General features: G+C 39.5%; 1 protein-coding gene across 1 annotated transcript in view; it reads left to right on the top strand.

The window, feature by feature from the left end:
• Nucleotides 1-16,806, top strand: part of SHCBP1 (SHC binding and spindle associated 1) — a 26,048-nt gene extending 9,242 nt beyond the window's left edge. The window contains exons 3-14 of the mRNA XM_026856952.1: nucleotides 2,009-2,216; nucleotides 2,778-2,893; nucleotides 4,550-4,758; nucleotides 5,828-5,920; nucleotides 8,469-8,702; nucleotides 8,804-8,972; nucleotides 10,077-10,197; nucleotides 13,227-13,358; nucleotides 14,252-14,370; nucleotides 15,116-15,202; nucleotides 15,529-15,667; nucleotides 16,405-16,806. Coding sequence (XP_026712753.1) covers nucleotides 2,009-2,216; nucleotides 2,778-2,893; nucleotides 4,550-4,758; nucleotides 5,828-5,920; nucleotides 8,469-8,702; nucleotides 8,804-8,972; nucleotides 10,077-10,197; nucleotides 13,227-13,358; nucleotides 14,252-14,370; nucleotides 15,116-15,202; nucleotides 15,529-15,667; nucleotides 16,405-16,727 — 1,950 coding nt within the window. The 3' untranslated portion in view covers nucleotides 16,728-16,806. The remainder of the gene's footprint in view (nucleotides 1-2,008; nucleotides 2,217-2,777; nucleotides 2,894-4,549; nucleotides 4,759-5,827; nucleotides 5,921-8,468; nucleotides 8,703-8,803; nucleotides 8,973-10,076; nucleotides 10,198-13,226; nucleotides 13,359-14,251; nucleotides 14,371-15,115; nucleotides 15,203-15,528; nucleotides 15,668-16,404) is intronic.
• The last annotated feature ends 241 nt before the right edge of the window (nucleotides 16,807-17,047 follow it).

The raw sequence follows: 17,047 nt of genomic DNA, 5'->3' as shown, positions 1-17,047 counted from the left end.
CGCGGGAGCGCGCCTGCGCTGGCGGCGGGACAGGTCGGAACGGAAGCGAGCCTTAACACCGCCCAGCTGTCAGTCAGCCATGGCCCCGCCCGCCCAGCGGCCGCGCCCGCCAGACGGACAGGCCGACCGGCCCGGGTTTGCTTCCAGAGGGGCCTCTGTCCCCGCGGCGCCCCGAGGCACGGGGCGGTCACCATGGCAAAACCCAGCCGAGGCCGGTGCGGGGGCCGCGGTGCCCCGGGCCGCGGCTTGATGCGCCCCGGTTCGTAAGGCTGCAGGTGTGGGGGTGCGGACCGGGCTGGGAACGGCGTCCTGCGAGGGAACGCAGGGATGCCTTGGGTGATCAACGCAGTAAAGGAAAAAAATTTTTTTTTTCCTTTTGACTATGGTCTTTCGGATGCGTACCGCAGGCACCTACACCAGCGTCCAGGAACATGTATGTGTTGGATATACTGACAGGAGAAATGCGTTAGTGGAAGTGACTCCCCTGCCCTCTGCCGTAGTAGCACAATATTGGTCCTTCCTGTATCTATTGAGTGTTGTTGCTCGCTGCCAGGTCATTCTTGGTAGGTGGTTATAGGCTTGCAGTTTGTAAAGAAGGAGCAAGTTAAATTAAATGGCTTGTTCTGGGATGTACGCGGTGCTTGTGCAGGGCAGTGCCATCAGAGTTGCTGGATTTGATTATGGGGTGGGTAGGAAAAAAATTCTTGTTTACAGTGTACATTTAACAGCTACAGTCTTATAGGAATCTTTTCAAATATTTCATAAATCATACTTGATTAAAATCACCTTTTCATTTCCCTTCTTTACATGTTATTGCAGTGGTTCTGCTACAGAGAAAACTTGTATCATCTAAGCACTTGTCATTAGCTCATACACTGGTGCTGATTTTTGTTTTGTTGATTGAGTTTGGCCCCAGATGTGTAAGAACTTGAAAAGTTTTTAGGTCCAAACTGCTAGCTTTTATAACATAATCTGAAATGTAAGGGATGTGTTAAAGATAGAATATGATTTTTTTTGTTGTTGTTTAAATTTTTATTTTCAGTTAATGTCAGTCTGGAGTCTAATGAAAACAGAAGCCTATGGATTGTTAAAGAATCAAGTTGTGGATAGTTGTGGGTGTCTTGAGCTGTTACATTAATGAAAGGGGAGGTGGGGAGAGGAAGATTTAATTGTGCACCTTGCTTTGCTGCAGTTGTGTCTAATGTTTTCTGAATTTAAGGATGACCAGGCCCGAGAGATACTGTAAGACTGACAGTGACTAAGTTCACTGAGTCTGTAATGAGAAGACAAGTGGAGACGCTTTTTTGGTGACTTCTAAAGGGGTGCTGTCGTTGCATCGTGTCCTTCAAAGTAAAGATTCAGCCAATGCCTATTTAAGTGGGCTAAAACTTACAATGCTGTGTCCTTTCTGGCTAAACATGTTGCTTGGAATTTCTGTGGGGACTTTGATATTTGTCAGTTTATTAAAATATAAAAATAATGTTTGTACTGAAGAATGGTAAAAGACTGAAGAGAATGAAAGGGCAGCTGTGAAATGCTTCTTTAGCTGAGACTAGTATCTGCAGTTTTATCATGTCTTATATTTTGCTCTTTGCTCAGAGTAATTTTGTGCGTTAATTTGGATCGTGATGTGTATCAGCTGATTTTACACATGTTCCAAAATCATCTGGATTATTGCTTGATATCGGGTCTGGGTGATGCAGGCAGTGTACTAACAAAGCATAGTATGTGCAGGAATGGGTAGTGTGTTACCTAAAGCATTTTAGATCTTGCTCACAGAACAAAGTAAACCTGCATGTAACTCAGCTCAGAGTAGGTAGCAGCGAAGAGAGACATCCTTTTCTGGGACAGGGTAATATTCTGATGAGAACAACTGACCAAGTTAGATATTCTCTTTACCAAGGATAATTTAAGATGTGTTGTAGAAAGCAGCTTCATGATAGATCTCGGGCTGAAGTGGAGTTCTTTCGGAATAGAGGAGTGAGTGAAGATTGCACTGAACTGACAGGTTGTGGGGTTTGTGTTGTTCTCACTCCTCTCCCCAGATCTGCTCCAAGAAGATAATGACTCCTGTAGCGATTATGGCAGTCGTGACAAACCGGGCACTGCTTTAGGAAGAACTGTGCCAGATGGGAATGTGCTTTTTCCAGATATTTTTCACACCGATCACCTTTTGCTTTATGAGCGATTTAAAGCTTACCAGGATTACATCTTGGGTAAGTAATTTCATAGTAGAAAACGAACATGTAATCAGGCTTCTTGTAATTGATTCCATGTTAAACTGTGAGAAGCTTTTAATGGGGACTAGAAAAGTTGTAGTGTACTGCCATCGGTTATGCTGTAACCTCTGCTGCTCTAGATGGTGGACCGGGATGCAATGGTTTTAATATAAGGGAATAGAAGCTGAATGATTGAAAGGAAAAGGTGCTAATACTGCATTCTGTGCCTTGTTTTAATGATCTTGCTAGAACTTTTTTGTGTGGAGTAAGACTGTTTAAAATAAGGCACAGGTTAGCTGTTCAATACTGCTGGCACTGAAACCTTCAGTATCTGTAAGTTACTGGATCTCTTCTTTCAGAGAAGCACAAAACAAATGAACCTCCAGCTCTCTCAGTATTGACAGTCACAGCAAAAACACTGGCAGTTATGAGGAAAAGAGAATGAAGTCTGACTTTAGATGCGGCTGAGGAACATTTCAACTGTGACTTCAATTTTCCAATGATCTGGAGGACTTTTCTTTTTCTTGCATAAATGTACTGTCTTCGTTTTCTTTTTAGCTGACTGCAAAGCTTCTGAGGTGAAAGAATTCATAGCTGAGTACCTGGAGAAGGTCCTTGAACCATCTGGATGGCAGGCAGTCTGGCGCACTAATGTGTTTGAGGTCCTTGTTGAGGTAAATGAAATGCAGTCGTTCAGGCATTTGTCTCCAATTTACATCATTTACCTCTCTATGAGCTGATAGAAGATAGTAACATTTTCATATGTAATTGCCAGTGATGGCTAGAGCAGTAGCAATTTCTTTCAAAGGAAGCCTTGTTCTAGAACACTGTGTGTCCTGTGCACTGGTGTGATTCCTTCACCCAGAACTGTGAGGCTGGAGTCTGTGATGTGATACTTGCATGAGAGGCTGTCACTGCAGTGAGACACTACTAAGAACCAGCTCTTCAGGGCTACAGTATGCATTACAACTTTAGGAAGCCACACACTAGGTAGTCTTTCTATTTTTGGCTTGATTTGATTTTTCAAACTTGGGATTTGCCTGCCCAACATTTAAAAATTACTTCAGCTGTTGAATTACAGCACTGTCAGTGAGGAGGTGCACCCATAAAGGGGTGTTGATATCTTGAAAATAAGAGAGACTTGGTTCCATTCTGTTGATAGCCTGTCATCTGTGGTCTTTTGAACTTTGATTGTTAGCAGGGCACAAAGCATATAATTGTTGTGTTTGTGAGATTGGTTCATCAGTGCTATAACAAAAGTTTAAACAGCATTTACTTATGCTTTCTATGTGCCAGGGCACTGCACAATCTCTTGTCTTGAGATTCTCTGGAACTGGGAAGATGATTTTTCAACCAAAAGTGGCAATAGAGAGCATGGATAACTTTACCTGTGTGAAGGTTATGTGGCAAAAACATCTTATGTGTTAATTTCAGGGATATCCTAGAGTCTGAGTATTTTGGTGGGAGGACTGTACCTAAATAAAAGCATCTTCCAAGGGCTCCTTTTCTGAAATGGGAAGGAGGAACACTAAGTCAGCACAATTGAGCCATGAGGCAGAACTATGTGGGCACAGAGAGGTTAAGTGCTTGGTCTAGAGCTGACTGTTGTAATGTTGTTTTTTCAAATATCAGGCTCTGATCACTTATCAGTTTTTATCAGTAAAATTCTTCCTTTCTAAACCACTTTGGTATTGACAGTAGCTCTTCTGCATTGCATACTTCTGTCATAGGCCCACTGATTTTTGGGGTACTTGTTCTCTAGGTCTCCCAATGTCTGACTTGTATGTTGTGTAAAACTTGGGTGTTCAAACTTGGAGTTCCATTACTTGTTTGAAGAGGGCAAAACTTTGTACCCCCTCAGCTTTTCAGCCCAATTATTGACAAAATGGTTTTCACTGGTCCAGACTACCTCTTTGGGTTGTTTGTGTCTTGTGGGCGCTTTGAAAAATGATCCCCAAAGGAGTCCCTGAGAACTATAAGATATGGATTTATTTGCTTCTGAGGATACTGCTTTTGTCTGCTGTTTAAAAAAATAAACAAAACAACCAAACCAGGGAAGAAACTCACTGGTCTCATATGAATATTAGGAGGGATTTGTTCAAAGTTTTGTATGTGGAAAATGCTCTATGTGTGTGGTTGAGAAGCTTAATTCTGGGGTTATCACTTCAGCTGAATAGCTTGCCTTTGCTGTACTGTACAACATGCGTTAGTTTGTGTGGGTCAGGTGGCACTTGCAGTGTGGCCTGCTGACTTATGCATATAGTGTTTTAGTCCTCAGCTATATCTAAGGTTCTGCCTAGAGGAATCTTAAGAACTATTTGTTCCAATAGGTGGTTGATGTGGAGTACTCGGCTCTGAAAGCAGTTGTGCAACTCAGTGAGCCTTTCCTGTGCGAGTCACAGGTTAGCACCTTTACGTTGGAGTGCATGCAGGAACTCTTGAAGCTGAAGGAGTGTCAGATACCACTGCAGGAGCTGTGGGTTGTGTATGATGAGTCAGGAGAGTTTGATCAGACAGCACTAGCTGTAGAGCATGTCAGGTAAGAAAATGCTCATGGTTTGATTTTTGTCTTGAACAATTGCACTCTGTTAGTATCCAATGGGTGGTGCCCCGAGTTCTTGTGGTCATGCTGGCAGTTCCACAAGCCAAGCTTTCCAAAGGAAATCATGACTGGTACTATGAGGAGGCTGCTCACAAAGAAAATCTGTGGTGTCCTCTACAGCTACAGGTAATCACACAATCACAAGGCACATTCAGCTGCAGCTTCTTGTCAGCCTTTGTGTTAAAAGGGGAAGAAAAAATTTCTGTTGCTTTCCCTCTCTTCACCCCAGATTTCCTTGGGATGCATCACCTTGCTGGCTCTAGTGCAGTGATTCTTTCTTCTATAACATTTTGGTGGATTTTTTTGGTCCCATTTTTCTTTTTCTACGTTTTGCCTCCTCCCCTAAATTTGCTCTTTATTCTTCAGGTGTCTGTTCACATAGTTCTGTTTTCTTTGCTTTATCATCTGTCTGTCTCTTCACAGTCTCCCTTGATTTCAGGTACTATGTGCTGTTTGAAAACTGTCTACAAATAGGCCGTAGATAAAATAGGAGTGACCTTTCCATCTAGAAAATGGTCTGTTTCAGAAGTGGTGGGTGTGGGAGGAAAAGGGGAGAAGAGACACGCTCTGTTGAGAATTACTCAGTGGTGAAGATAAAAGCTTGAATGATGGAGGAGACAAACTCATTGTCAAAAAGAAAGCTTAGTGGAAGGATTCCTGCCCAAAACCAAACAGTCAAAAAGCCTCAGGACCTTAAGAGTGTAAGTCTTGTTTTCAAATCCAGCTTTTAGGTGTTCATTCTCTTTTGAAGAAAGTGGGACTCACTATTTTGAATTTTGAACTTAAATACACAAAATGAAACTCGTTATGTGGTTAAACAACAGACAAGAAAGGTAACTTCTGTGTATACTAAATAGTTCACAGGACAGTAACATGGAATTGGAGGGAGGTAGTGCTTTGAGGTAAATTCTTAAATTGGTTACTTTTTGTGTTTCTAGTGCTGTTGCCTCTGCTCAAGTATATGTGGCCTCCTTTATGTGATTAAATGCTTACTTTGCTTCAAAAGGTTCTTCTACCAGTGCATCTGGAGGATCTGGGATGAGGAGGAAGAAGATGATTTTGATTACTTTGTGCGGTGTGTTGAGCCTCGACTGAGATTGTAAGTGCAACATATTTGATGTTAGGGTAAAAAAGGAAAGGGTGGGAATAGTGATGTACAACTAGATTAAAAAAACCCAACCCCATTCACTAGTACATCAAAGCAAGTTTGTTCTAACAGCATTTACTGTCTGATAGTCAAAGTTTTGTATGGAAGGACAGTATGACTGAGGTTGCCACTTTGATTTCTGAACCCTCGGTTTTTCCCTGTAATCCTTGACCTTCCATCAGATGGCACTCCAAACCCAGCTATAGCCTCCTTCAAATTGCAGGCGTATGAATTCTAATCCTAATTAAAGCTGGACTGGGAAATTCTGATACCTCTGGGCATAGAATAAGAACCAGAATGAAACTGAATATAAACAAAAACTTGTAAATTGGTCATGCTGAAGGAGGAATGTGTATATTTCTTTCCCTAGTGGGATTAGTTGGCATTAGGTTTTCTGAAGGTGGCTTTTTAATGCTGTCCTGTCATATGGAACTGAAACAGTGCACAAAGACACAATCTGGTTATATTTTCGAGGGTGCTAAATAACCAAAGCATACCATCAAACATACTTGGAATGAATAACTGACAAGTGATTTCTAGTGTAGGTTTTCCCCTGAGATTTGACATGCTATCTTTTTCTTAATTCTTTCATGAGAGTTATTTTTCAGTCCCTTTTCCTTACTTATTATAACCTAGGCTCATGAGTAGCCAGAAGTTTGTGTCATTCATATCCAGGTTTGATACTGCTATGATGCTGGGGAACTATGTCAGTAAACATTTGTTAGCTACCCTGAGATGCTATTAGAATACAGCATTACCTGTGCTAGAATATATAGCATATAGCACTTGCTTTACAGAGAAAACTGGTATATTTACCCACAATATAAAGGTGGCTACAGGCCTCTCTTTTGAGGGCTCCATGCCTGTGTTTTTCTGAGATCGTCCAAGTTAGAAGGAAGTGTTATATATAGATAGTGTGTGTGTTTCTGAAGCGGTTATATGTTTATGCTCCAGCAAATGGCTGTTCTGCTGAGTTTTTGAGACCTTATGGAGACTTTGCATGGAATGAAACTGGAATGCAATGATGGGCCACAGGATAATGTTTGGGTTTTTTTTAACACTGTGCGTGGCCTTACAACCATTTTAGTGAGACTCAAATGCTTAAACAATGTCTTGAAGCAGAAAAGTAAACATGATCTTTTCTTATTCTCCCATACCATGCTGGACATAAAGCCTGTCCTCCAAGCTACGCTGACGGTGCTATCCTGTGTTATGATCTAAGCACTGATCAGCTCAAATAACATTAATCCTCAATGCATGGAAACATATGACGCTTTAAACTTTTTAGGTCTCTGGTGTGCGGTGTTTTAATGAGACCAGACAGTATCTTTACACTGCACATTAGGTACTAGTCTTCTGAGGCAAGTAAAGCTGTATGAACTGTTTCAGTAAAGCTTGAAAAAACAAGATAGTTGTATGCACTTTCATAGTGACCAGCTCTGAAATGTAGAGCATGCGTTTCAGGGTCAAAGTATGTACAACATTGTTTCCTTCAAATATTTTATCTTTCTGTATTGCTATAAATTCTGCTGTTAATCTCACTGTATTGATTTCCTCTGTTGCCTCTAATAACCACATTGCCAAAATTTTGTGAGGCTCTTGTGTTTCTGTATGCCCTGTTTATTGGAACTGTATAGCTATTGACTGCTCTGACTACAAATTTTCTTGCTCTTTGCAGCATGCTTTAAGTGCACCCTTTAAAGAACCTCTGGAATTTGAGGGAACATCTTTGCCCTTGTTTCTTGGAGTATCTTGAATAGAGCTATTTACACTGTATTCAACTGATTCCTTACAAAAGTGGTGTGAGATAATTAAATTTTGTTTTATTTGTATCATTAATTGCTGTCCAGCTTTTCTGTAGTGACCATGATTGGTTCTACATAATTGGCCCAGGAGTTCTTGGCACTGTCTAGCTGGCAGATGTCTTTGTCCTTCTGACTTTGCAAATACAACTTTGGGTTGGCATTGTCTGGCCTGCAATTTCATTTCTAGAGAATGCTCTTGAGATAGCGCAAAATTTCCTATGCAGTGCCTTCACATCTTCATCTGGTGCTGATAAAGCCTTTCTTATTCATTTTGTGGTTTTGTCCAGGTGGTTTAGATTGTTGCTCATAGAGACTTCACATTGTAGGACTTCTATTATTTCAGACATTTTCTCAGTTTTTCTAATAAATGCATAAAAATGCACTAATTTTTATATCTAATTACCTTCTAAATTATTACTATTTTTTTATAGCTGTGCTTATGCCTTGGGTTTAGACTAGTTTCTGATAACTGTATAATCTTTCAAGGTGGATGGGCATATTAGTATGAAGTAGTATGTTTGTGTCTGTCCAGACTTTTGGTTTTGCTGCTTTCAATAAAAAAATTGAGCGGTGTTGATACAGACTTCAGGGAATCTTGACTAAAGTACTGATGCAGAACTTGGGTCTCTGGGTTTGTATTTGATCTTGCAAAATTGTAAATGCAAAATATAATGATCCCTTGCTCTGAATTGCAGGCATTATGACATCCTTGAACACCGTGTGCCTTCTGGGCTTGTAGCTGATTACCAGAACTTGTTGTCTCAATGCGAAGAGCTTTACAGGAATTTTTTAAATGTGAGGAACAGCATATCAAGCAGTGATTCGGACTCAGAAGTAGAAAACGTCTCCATGGTGGAAGGACTAAAATTGTATGAGAAAATAGAGCACTTAAAACAAAAGCTAAAACTAATTGAGAATCCTCTGCTGAGGTACTTAGTGGATTTGTGTGAGGAGGAGGGCCATATGGGGAAATATACACGAATGTTCTTTACTGAAGAAAGAACTGATGGCTTTGTTGCTCTTATCTTAGGTATGTGTTTGGTTACCAAAAATACAGTGGTCTCCAAGCTAAAGGACCGAGACCAACAGGTACCAAGATCGTTCATGTTGTATCCTCAACCATGATGGCGAGTCTGCTGCAGTCACTGATAAGGGACAAACTTTGCCCTGATTCTTGTGGTGAAGAACTAGAAATACAGGTAGAGTAACAGGAATTGTCTGTCTGCTAATACTTTTTTCTGCTCAGGAAACGGTGTGGAAGAATAATTTATCATGTTACTACATTTGCACAGTGTTTGAGAGAAACCACTTGTGATAATTCTACAGTGAAAGGTGGTAAGGCATAATACTTACATCTAGTTTTTGAGATACTTGTGTCTTTTGGTGCTACTGATAATGATCTAGAGTTTGAAGAAAGAAATGTCATTCTGTTCCTTTAGTTCTGTCCAGGAGATATATTTAATATAGAGCAGTCATGGTTAGTTTTACTGAATTCAGACAGGACTCACCACTTCAGCAGTTAAGAACAGTCTGGATTCTTTGGACCCAAATGAAATTGCTTGCTGTATTCCGATCAAGTTCATGAATTACAGGTGACCAAAATGGAGCCGCAGGGCAAGGTCCTGGATTAATTTTTGGGCTATAAATCTGACTTGGCAATTGAAAAATGCTCTTACCCTGGAATTTGCTGGGAAGCAATAAATATGCAGTCTTTCTGTAATATTTGTTATCCTTCAATACAGAATCCCCCAGTAATATTGTGAAGGATATCAGCCTGCCCTCTTTGGGCAAGAAAAAGGACCATGTGGACCCCATATTTGCCACTATAATATCTAAACTCTGTTTTGGGGTGACTGCACCAGGGGTGAAGTGTTATGTCAGTGTTCATACCAGCTCAAATCTAGTTGCTGAGTTGTTTTTCTTTGCTTTGGCATCTATTTTTTTTTTTTCAGTAATTCATGGCAAGTCACTTGAGGCACAATTCAAATGTTAGCCTGGAACCAAGGCCATATTGAGGTTTGCTTTCCGGTGCATATGCTCTTCAATCTGTATCTCTGCCCTGGTTTTCTCATGGGGGATTGGACGGGACACGAACATCAAAGGAATGTTTTAAGGCTGTTTTTGTCCAGAGAGTCCTATGATGTTTGAATGCAAAGTAGAAATTGTGTATTACTGGCGCCGTTTTTTTTTTTTTTTTTAAGCAAAAGCAGCAACATTTAGTTGAAAAGCAAGCTTTAAGGGCATAAATGCATCCATTTTTATAGCATTCTTCAGGAGCTGATTACATTGTTTGTCTTTTACAGTTTCACAGTGATCCACTGGCAGCTGTAAATGCCTGTTATGAAGGAGACACAGTCATCATCTGTCCTGGTCATTATGTGGTAGATGGCATATTCTGCATTGCTGATTCAGTTGAACTAGAAGGTAGAAGGTTTGCTAGCATAAACACCTTTAAAACAAAGTAAACTGAATGACTTAAACTAGCTCTGTGTAAGGATTTACTTTTTGCAGTATTTGGCAGGAGCTTTTTCTTTTTTTTTTTTTTCAAAGTGTTCATATTGCTGCTTAGAGCCATGTCTAATTGCAGGATGGAGTAAGCTGTTTCATTAGCCATACTTCTGCAATAAACTGCGAATTTTGCCAATAGCAAATTTATCATTTCCTCCTAAGTATTTGTCTGGATATATCCTGATTATATAGATATTAGAAAAAAAAAAATCAAGTCCCTCATGTTTCTGTTGAATCCTCTCTAATCTAGGAAGCACAAAAGTCGTTCTGAGAGTCTTCAGTTTTTAGAGCCAGTAACTTAAGAGTACTTGAGAGATGTCCTTGTTCTTTGCATGGCTTAATCTGCTTCAGAGGTATGCTGAGACTCACTGCCAGTATAACACTGGTTAATGCAGAGGGAAAGAGTCAAGTGCTGTTAGAAGTTAGTTTATGGCACTTATTGCATGTCAGTGATGGGAGAGGGCACCAATGTAAGTCTGCGTTAGGTGAAGTGCCTGCGTAGAGGAGGGAGCTGTTAATTTGACGTGTGTATCTTTTCTTTAGAAATAGGATACAGCATATGTGATTGTTTTTCTTGCAAAATATTTGTTTTAAATAATTCTGCTTTGTCTAGAATATGTTCCTATCTCTTCCTCACAATTCTTGATTTCTCAGTGTAATTCCTTTGCTTTAGGCATGCATGCTCTGTTGCAGTGTAATAGCCTGTATATCACTGGGGTTTGTGCAGCTGTTCAGATACTTATTTAGATTAATTTTTATCTTGTCAAAGCTTCTTAATGGGAAGAAGGCCGAGAGTTTTAATTTCCTGCTGTTCTGGACTTTATTTTTCTTGCCCTTCTTGTTTTATGTATGTCATTTTCTTTCTTGCCCTTCTCATGTGTATGTTTGATTTATATAGATAGGCATGCTGATAGACAATGCACCTGCAGGATAAAGGACCTCAATAAAGTGCTTTATCTGCAAAAATGACATTGTTATAAAATTGTGTGGGATGGAATTTATTGCTTTTCTAGCTTTGAGGAAACAGTAGTACAAATGGTGCAATAGCACACCTATTAAAGGATGAGCTGCTCTATTTTAAGGAGCAAGGTGTATAAATATGTATCTTTAGTACAAACCACTCTGAATAATGAGTATGTGTCAGGGTATTTAATCTTCTTATATGGACTTCTGTTAAAGAATCTTTTATAGCAATAGTAGCAACCAGAAATGTTTGAAGTAGGAGTATCAAGGAAAATTTTGCTGGCACTAATCTGACCAGCTGGCTGTTTTGGTGGCTTTCTTGGATGAAGGTGTGACTCATCAAAGATACAATGTCCCTTTGCTTAAAGCTTGCTTTTTTTTTTTCCAGCCACTATGCAAGTCAGTACTAAGGTTGAAAGTGTGAGGATTAGTAAGTCAGGGATAAATAAAAATTGACAAGAACTAAATAAGTTTAAAGCTTTAGCAGCTCAGGAAATTATGGTAAGGATAACCTTAACACTTGACAAAAATGTGTAGCAAAGGCACCTAAGAACTTCCCTTCTGCTTGTACATAGCTGTTCAAGCTGGATGGGAACCTGTAGTATCAGCCCGTCTTGTATCTGGGATCAGTGTTACTGGATGACAATTGCCTTGAGCTCTCTGGAGCCGCTTAGCTTACAGGCAGGACATACAGCCGTGACCATGTGTGTTGAACACCACTTGACAGCAGGTGAACCCTTTCCTTTATTCCTTGTCTTGTCACCGGCTTCCTTCTTACTGCTAGAGCTGCTACTTCAGAAGTGAAGTGTAAAACAAGCTAAAAGCATGGTTAGTAAAACTGCAGGTAGTCTAAGACAATTATTCCTAAAACTCTTGCCTTGGATAATAACCTCATTCAGTAGTGGTGTGAAGTTAAATTAGACCTGCCATTTGCTGTCCTGTGGTGCTCTCTTACTGTACTGGGAGTAAACTGCCCCACGCCGCCTCCTCCTCAGGGGTGACTGTAAATTAGTAGCAGTGGGAAAAGATTTCTAGATAGCATAGTGTATTAAAGTATCAATCATTTAACTTTGCATTAAATCTGTCTTTAAAACTTTCTGCCAACTCCTGTTCAAAGATTTTTTTTTTCTTTTTTTTAACCTTTCTACTTGCACATTACAGTATTTATATAGTTGGTTAAAAGCTAGTATCCTGCTCAGACACTTCTTATCTGAGTTTGTGTGTGCCTTCAGAAAATGATCGGACTCATGCTGCTTTAATAGACATGGCATTATTGCTTTCCTTATCATGATTCTTGTCAGTGACAAGCAATAAAAGCTTTACATGCTCATAAATTTCCCTGTAAGTGGTTGAATGCTGACAACTCTGGATGGCTTAGTAAATCAATGTTGGCATATGCTTGTGAAAGTTTCTTTTTAATCTGAATTAATCTGGAAGCCTGTGTAGCACAGGAACATTAAGTTTTGACCCAAGTTTCATTTAAATAGGGAAGTTGAGTAAAGCTTATAAACAACATCAGGTCCTTTGCACTTATTTCCTTGTGTTGTGGTGACTTCTTGTTTTTTTTCCCCCCCATGCTCTTTGGAACCTCTGCCTGCTCTAGTGGACTTCTGTACTTCGAAAGCAGACTGCAGGTGCCTGTGTGTCCTTGGTTACTGCATTGCCCTACTCTGTTGTAAATTTTTTAGGGAGTGAGAACTTTGGCCTTAGCAAATGTGAACTCAGTTATGCAACTGTTTAAAATAACTTTGTATTTTATAGTATATCATTTAAATAAAGTAACTCTTGATTTTGGTTTTGAGTGCCTGTACCTTGGTGCAGAGGGGATGTAAGATGCAGCCTGGCCATTGGCTGGACAGTCCTATTCAAGATATTAGACCTCAAGTTTTAAACATCTCTATTTAATTTAGATGTCTTATGTACTGAGCACCCGACTGTTACCAGTTATTCAACAGACTTGCATCTTTCACCTCTGTTTTAAGGCTATGGCCTGCCAGATGATATTGTAATAGAAAAACGAGGGAAAGGAGACAACTACTTTGACTGTGCAGGACCCAATATACGGATCTCCAATTTGAAGATAGTACAACACGATGCTGTGGAGGGTATTTTAAGTGAGTATCAAAGCATCTTAATCTTTTTGTGAATCTTTCATAATTTGCTGTTAGAATTAAAGCTGGGACCCACTGTTGGAGTTTACTACTAGCTTTAAAAATTTTGTAGAGAAGACCTAAATGTATAAATAACAAGGCTTCCTCATTTTTTTTTAACTTACAATGTGTACATCAAAATGACTTCTGCTCTTTGTTCTTTCAAGCTATTATGGCTCTTGTGTTTTGTTCGTATATCTGGATAAGATCGTTTGACTTGATCCTTTTTCTGCTGTTAAGGAAACCTGACTGACTGCTGCGCAGCCTGTGTCAGGCTACCTGGAAAAGGAAATAATTCCTCTTTCCACAGAAGAACCCTCATGGCAATATTCACCTGTAGCTGAACCCAGCCAGCTCTCCACTGAGGAATGGCACAGGCTGTAGAAGTAGTGTAGAACTTGGTTTGCTGACAGCACATTCAAACTGGGCCTCAATCCTAAATTTTTATTTGCTATTGCCTTCTGTCTTTGTAGAAGGTGCTAATTAATACTTTGCCTCAAAAGACATTTAGTTTTAAACGTGTTGAAGTGTTTATTACCACCTGTATACATGTATTTAATATCTTATTAATTCAAAAGTCTCTTAGGAATGTAACGAAAAGAATAGTTGCTGTCACTTTCCAAAAAAAAGCTAAAAAAACCTCTAAGACAAATCTTTGACTAGTGCTCCCTTGCAGCAGTGTTTCTGCTTATGCTAGAAAAAACAGCATGAGTTCAAACCATGCATGAGCAAATCAGTAAAATTAACCTGAAGTGGGTAAAATGAAAATATTTGCTACAAGTCCATCTGCCTGTAGGAGGGGTTTGCCTTTGCATAACCAATTCATTTAACAATATTTGTTTTTTCTGTGTATGTAGATGTCCACCATGGGAAAACAACTCTGGAGAATTGTGTGTTACAATGTGAAACTACAGGCATAACAGTACGAACATCAGCTGAGCTATTAATGAAAAACTCAGATCTATATGGTGCCAAGGTACAAACAAATTCTTAACTCTGGCTTATTTTCCTAAATTAAGATTGGATTTCTGCTTGGCAATAATAGCCTGTAATGGGGTGACTTCTGTCACTCTTGAGGGAACCTCTACAAATTCATTTTGGACAGCTACATGTTATTGAATGTAAGAGATTGGTCCCAGGGGTCTTGTAGCCTCCAATAGTATCCAGCGAAGTGTCTCATGCAGATTTGTGTGTGATGGCATGACACTGATGTAGTAACAGGGCACATCTGTGAAATAATCATTGCTGCATTGGTGGACTGATTCATGTTCTGCAGTACTTTTAAAGTGATTTTCTGTTTTCTCTGCCCATAAATAATTTTCTCATTAAAGCTTGCATTTGTTCTGCAAATGAAATGCCCCTTTTTGGACACATTGTTCATTGATTCTTACAGAAGGATGATAAACACAGAATTAGACTCTGACTAGGACATTTCAAAGAACGATGGGGCTTTGAGTGTTGAGATGGATGACTAAAGAACAATAAAATAATGCAAAGCTCTGCAGTTACTCTTTACCAGAGCTTTTATGGACTGGTGGCAATACTATTATCTATGGGGCCTCAACCTCAAGCATTGCTGCTTAAGTTGGTTAACAAGGTCGTGAAGCTGGAGTGCATTGGGCAAACTTGTAGATGAACACAAATATCCACAAAGGAGTTGTCAAGTTAAATTGGAAATGTGCCCGAACTATTTGTGAACTGCTATCCATTTTATTTTGTAGGGTGCTGGTGTGGAAATATATCCGGGTAGTACGTGTGCCCTGTTAAACAATGGCATACACCACTGCAAGGAGGGAATACTTATAAAGGTTAGTTCAAAGCAAAATGTACTTGTTTTACAAAAGCTAATAGCTGCTAGAATTAACGCAGCTAGGTTAGCTTATAACCTTGCTGCCTTACTGTGGAAATCTTAAATGTTACATATGATGATAATGGCACTTGTTTGCTTTGGGTTGGTCCACCAAAGAGTACACTTGTTTTGTTACTTGCCAGAAAGAAAATGCCTTTTGCAATATCACTTGCACAGGTAAATAATAAAATTCTAATCAACACAACTGATTCTACCTGAAACTGGAATATTTTGTATGCATTTGGATGGACATAATGTGTTTGGATTTTCTTTTTTTTGCTGTAGAACTTTTTAGATGAACATTATGACATTCCCAAGATAACCCTGGTCAATAATATGATCCATAATAATGAAGGATACGGTGTGGTCCTGGTTAGACCAACAGTGCCCTCTGTCAAGGATGCTTCAGCAGAGAGAACAAAAGGTATTTTTCTCTTTATAGAAGAAACTTCTAAAACTAGTAAATGTAGCATACCCAGTAAAATCAAGTCTCTTTAAATTTTCTAATAATGTCTAGATTGATTTAGCTGAAATAAATCTTCATAACTCTTAGAACAGTGGAATTGCCTAAAGGATGAACTTGCTGCAGAGAAACACTGTGGATGTCTGTGCTTCATGGTGTGTGTGAACTTCCACTGCAAAGTCCTTACATACCTGATCTGTGCTCCCTGCTGAGCAGAGCCTGTATGACTGATGGCCTGTTTGGGTCATACAGAAACAAGAGTGCCACTGGCAAAAAGCAGATAGGGCTTTTCTTACAGCTCTTCTGCTTCATGATAATTCTCTGCTCATTTTTTCTTTCATGCATTAGAGCTGAGATGTGCTCCCAGCACAGAATTTTTTTCTCTGCAGTAAGTAAAATGTGACAACTGTATTTCTCACATTATGTCTTATTCAAGAACTATCACTAAGTGCAATGTGTAAACCCACTGTAATTTTCTCTAATATCACTTATCACTTGGCAACTTGAAGTCATCTCAAGAAGAAACCTTTTCCTTAAGCATCTTACACTATATGTGGAATTTGTGGCTGTCACTAAGTAGTTATCCAAAAAGTGAGTGGGATGAGGTGAAAATGTTAAGACTGGGGAAAACTTAATTCCAGGAGTTTTAAAAGATTTGACTGTTTTGTTGATGACATTCTTACTGTTTCCTGACTTAGGAGATACACAGCCAACACAGTCAAGTGACGGGACAGCCTGTGTAGAGGGCTTCAGGCAAGAACAACTACCTGAATGTCTAACTGATGAGTTGGAGCTTTATGAGCAAGCTGAGATTCCTGAACAAATTGAAGGCAATTATGAAATTGCAAATGAACTTGGGGCTACTTCTCTGAAGAAGAGCCAGATGCACAAGAAAAGACTGAGTGAACTGGGAATCACAGAAGCTGATGACAACTTAATGTCACAGGAAGTGTTTGTTTCTATTGTGGGCAACCAGTTCAAATGGAATGGGAAAGGAAGTTTTGGTACCTTTCTTTTCTGACTGTCCTGACTTCTAATGGCATTGCAATTAGATTTGCACAAGCTATTATTTTCACTGCTGCTTTCCAAGGAGTTAATTTTTTCCATTAGCCTTCCATAATGTTACTAAAATGTGACAAATATTTATTAATAGTATATGTACTGCATGCAGAAACTTTACTTCCTTGCTGCAAGTATGGATAACATGGCAGAAAACAGAACTGTAGCATGGACACTGCGCTTGCAATCTATGTGCTGCTGCTTTGCTAGCTCTGAACTTGTTAGTGTATTTATTTAACTTCTTGTTGTAAAAAAAGTAATCTTCAAAGAAAATATAGATAG

Source organism: Athene cunicularia (genome assembly GCF_003259725.1).
Source record: "Athene cunicularia isolate RWA chromosome 11 unlocalized genomic scaffold, athCun1 chr11_part1, whole genome shotgun sequence".
Classification (NCBI taxonomy): Eukaryota; Metazoa; Chordata; class Aves; order Strigiformes; family Strigidae; genus Athene; species Athene cunicularia.
The sequence above is the reverse complement of the archived record's forward strand: the minus strand, read 5'-3'. Positions and strand labels throughout refer to the sequence as shown.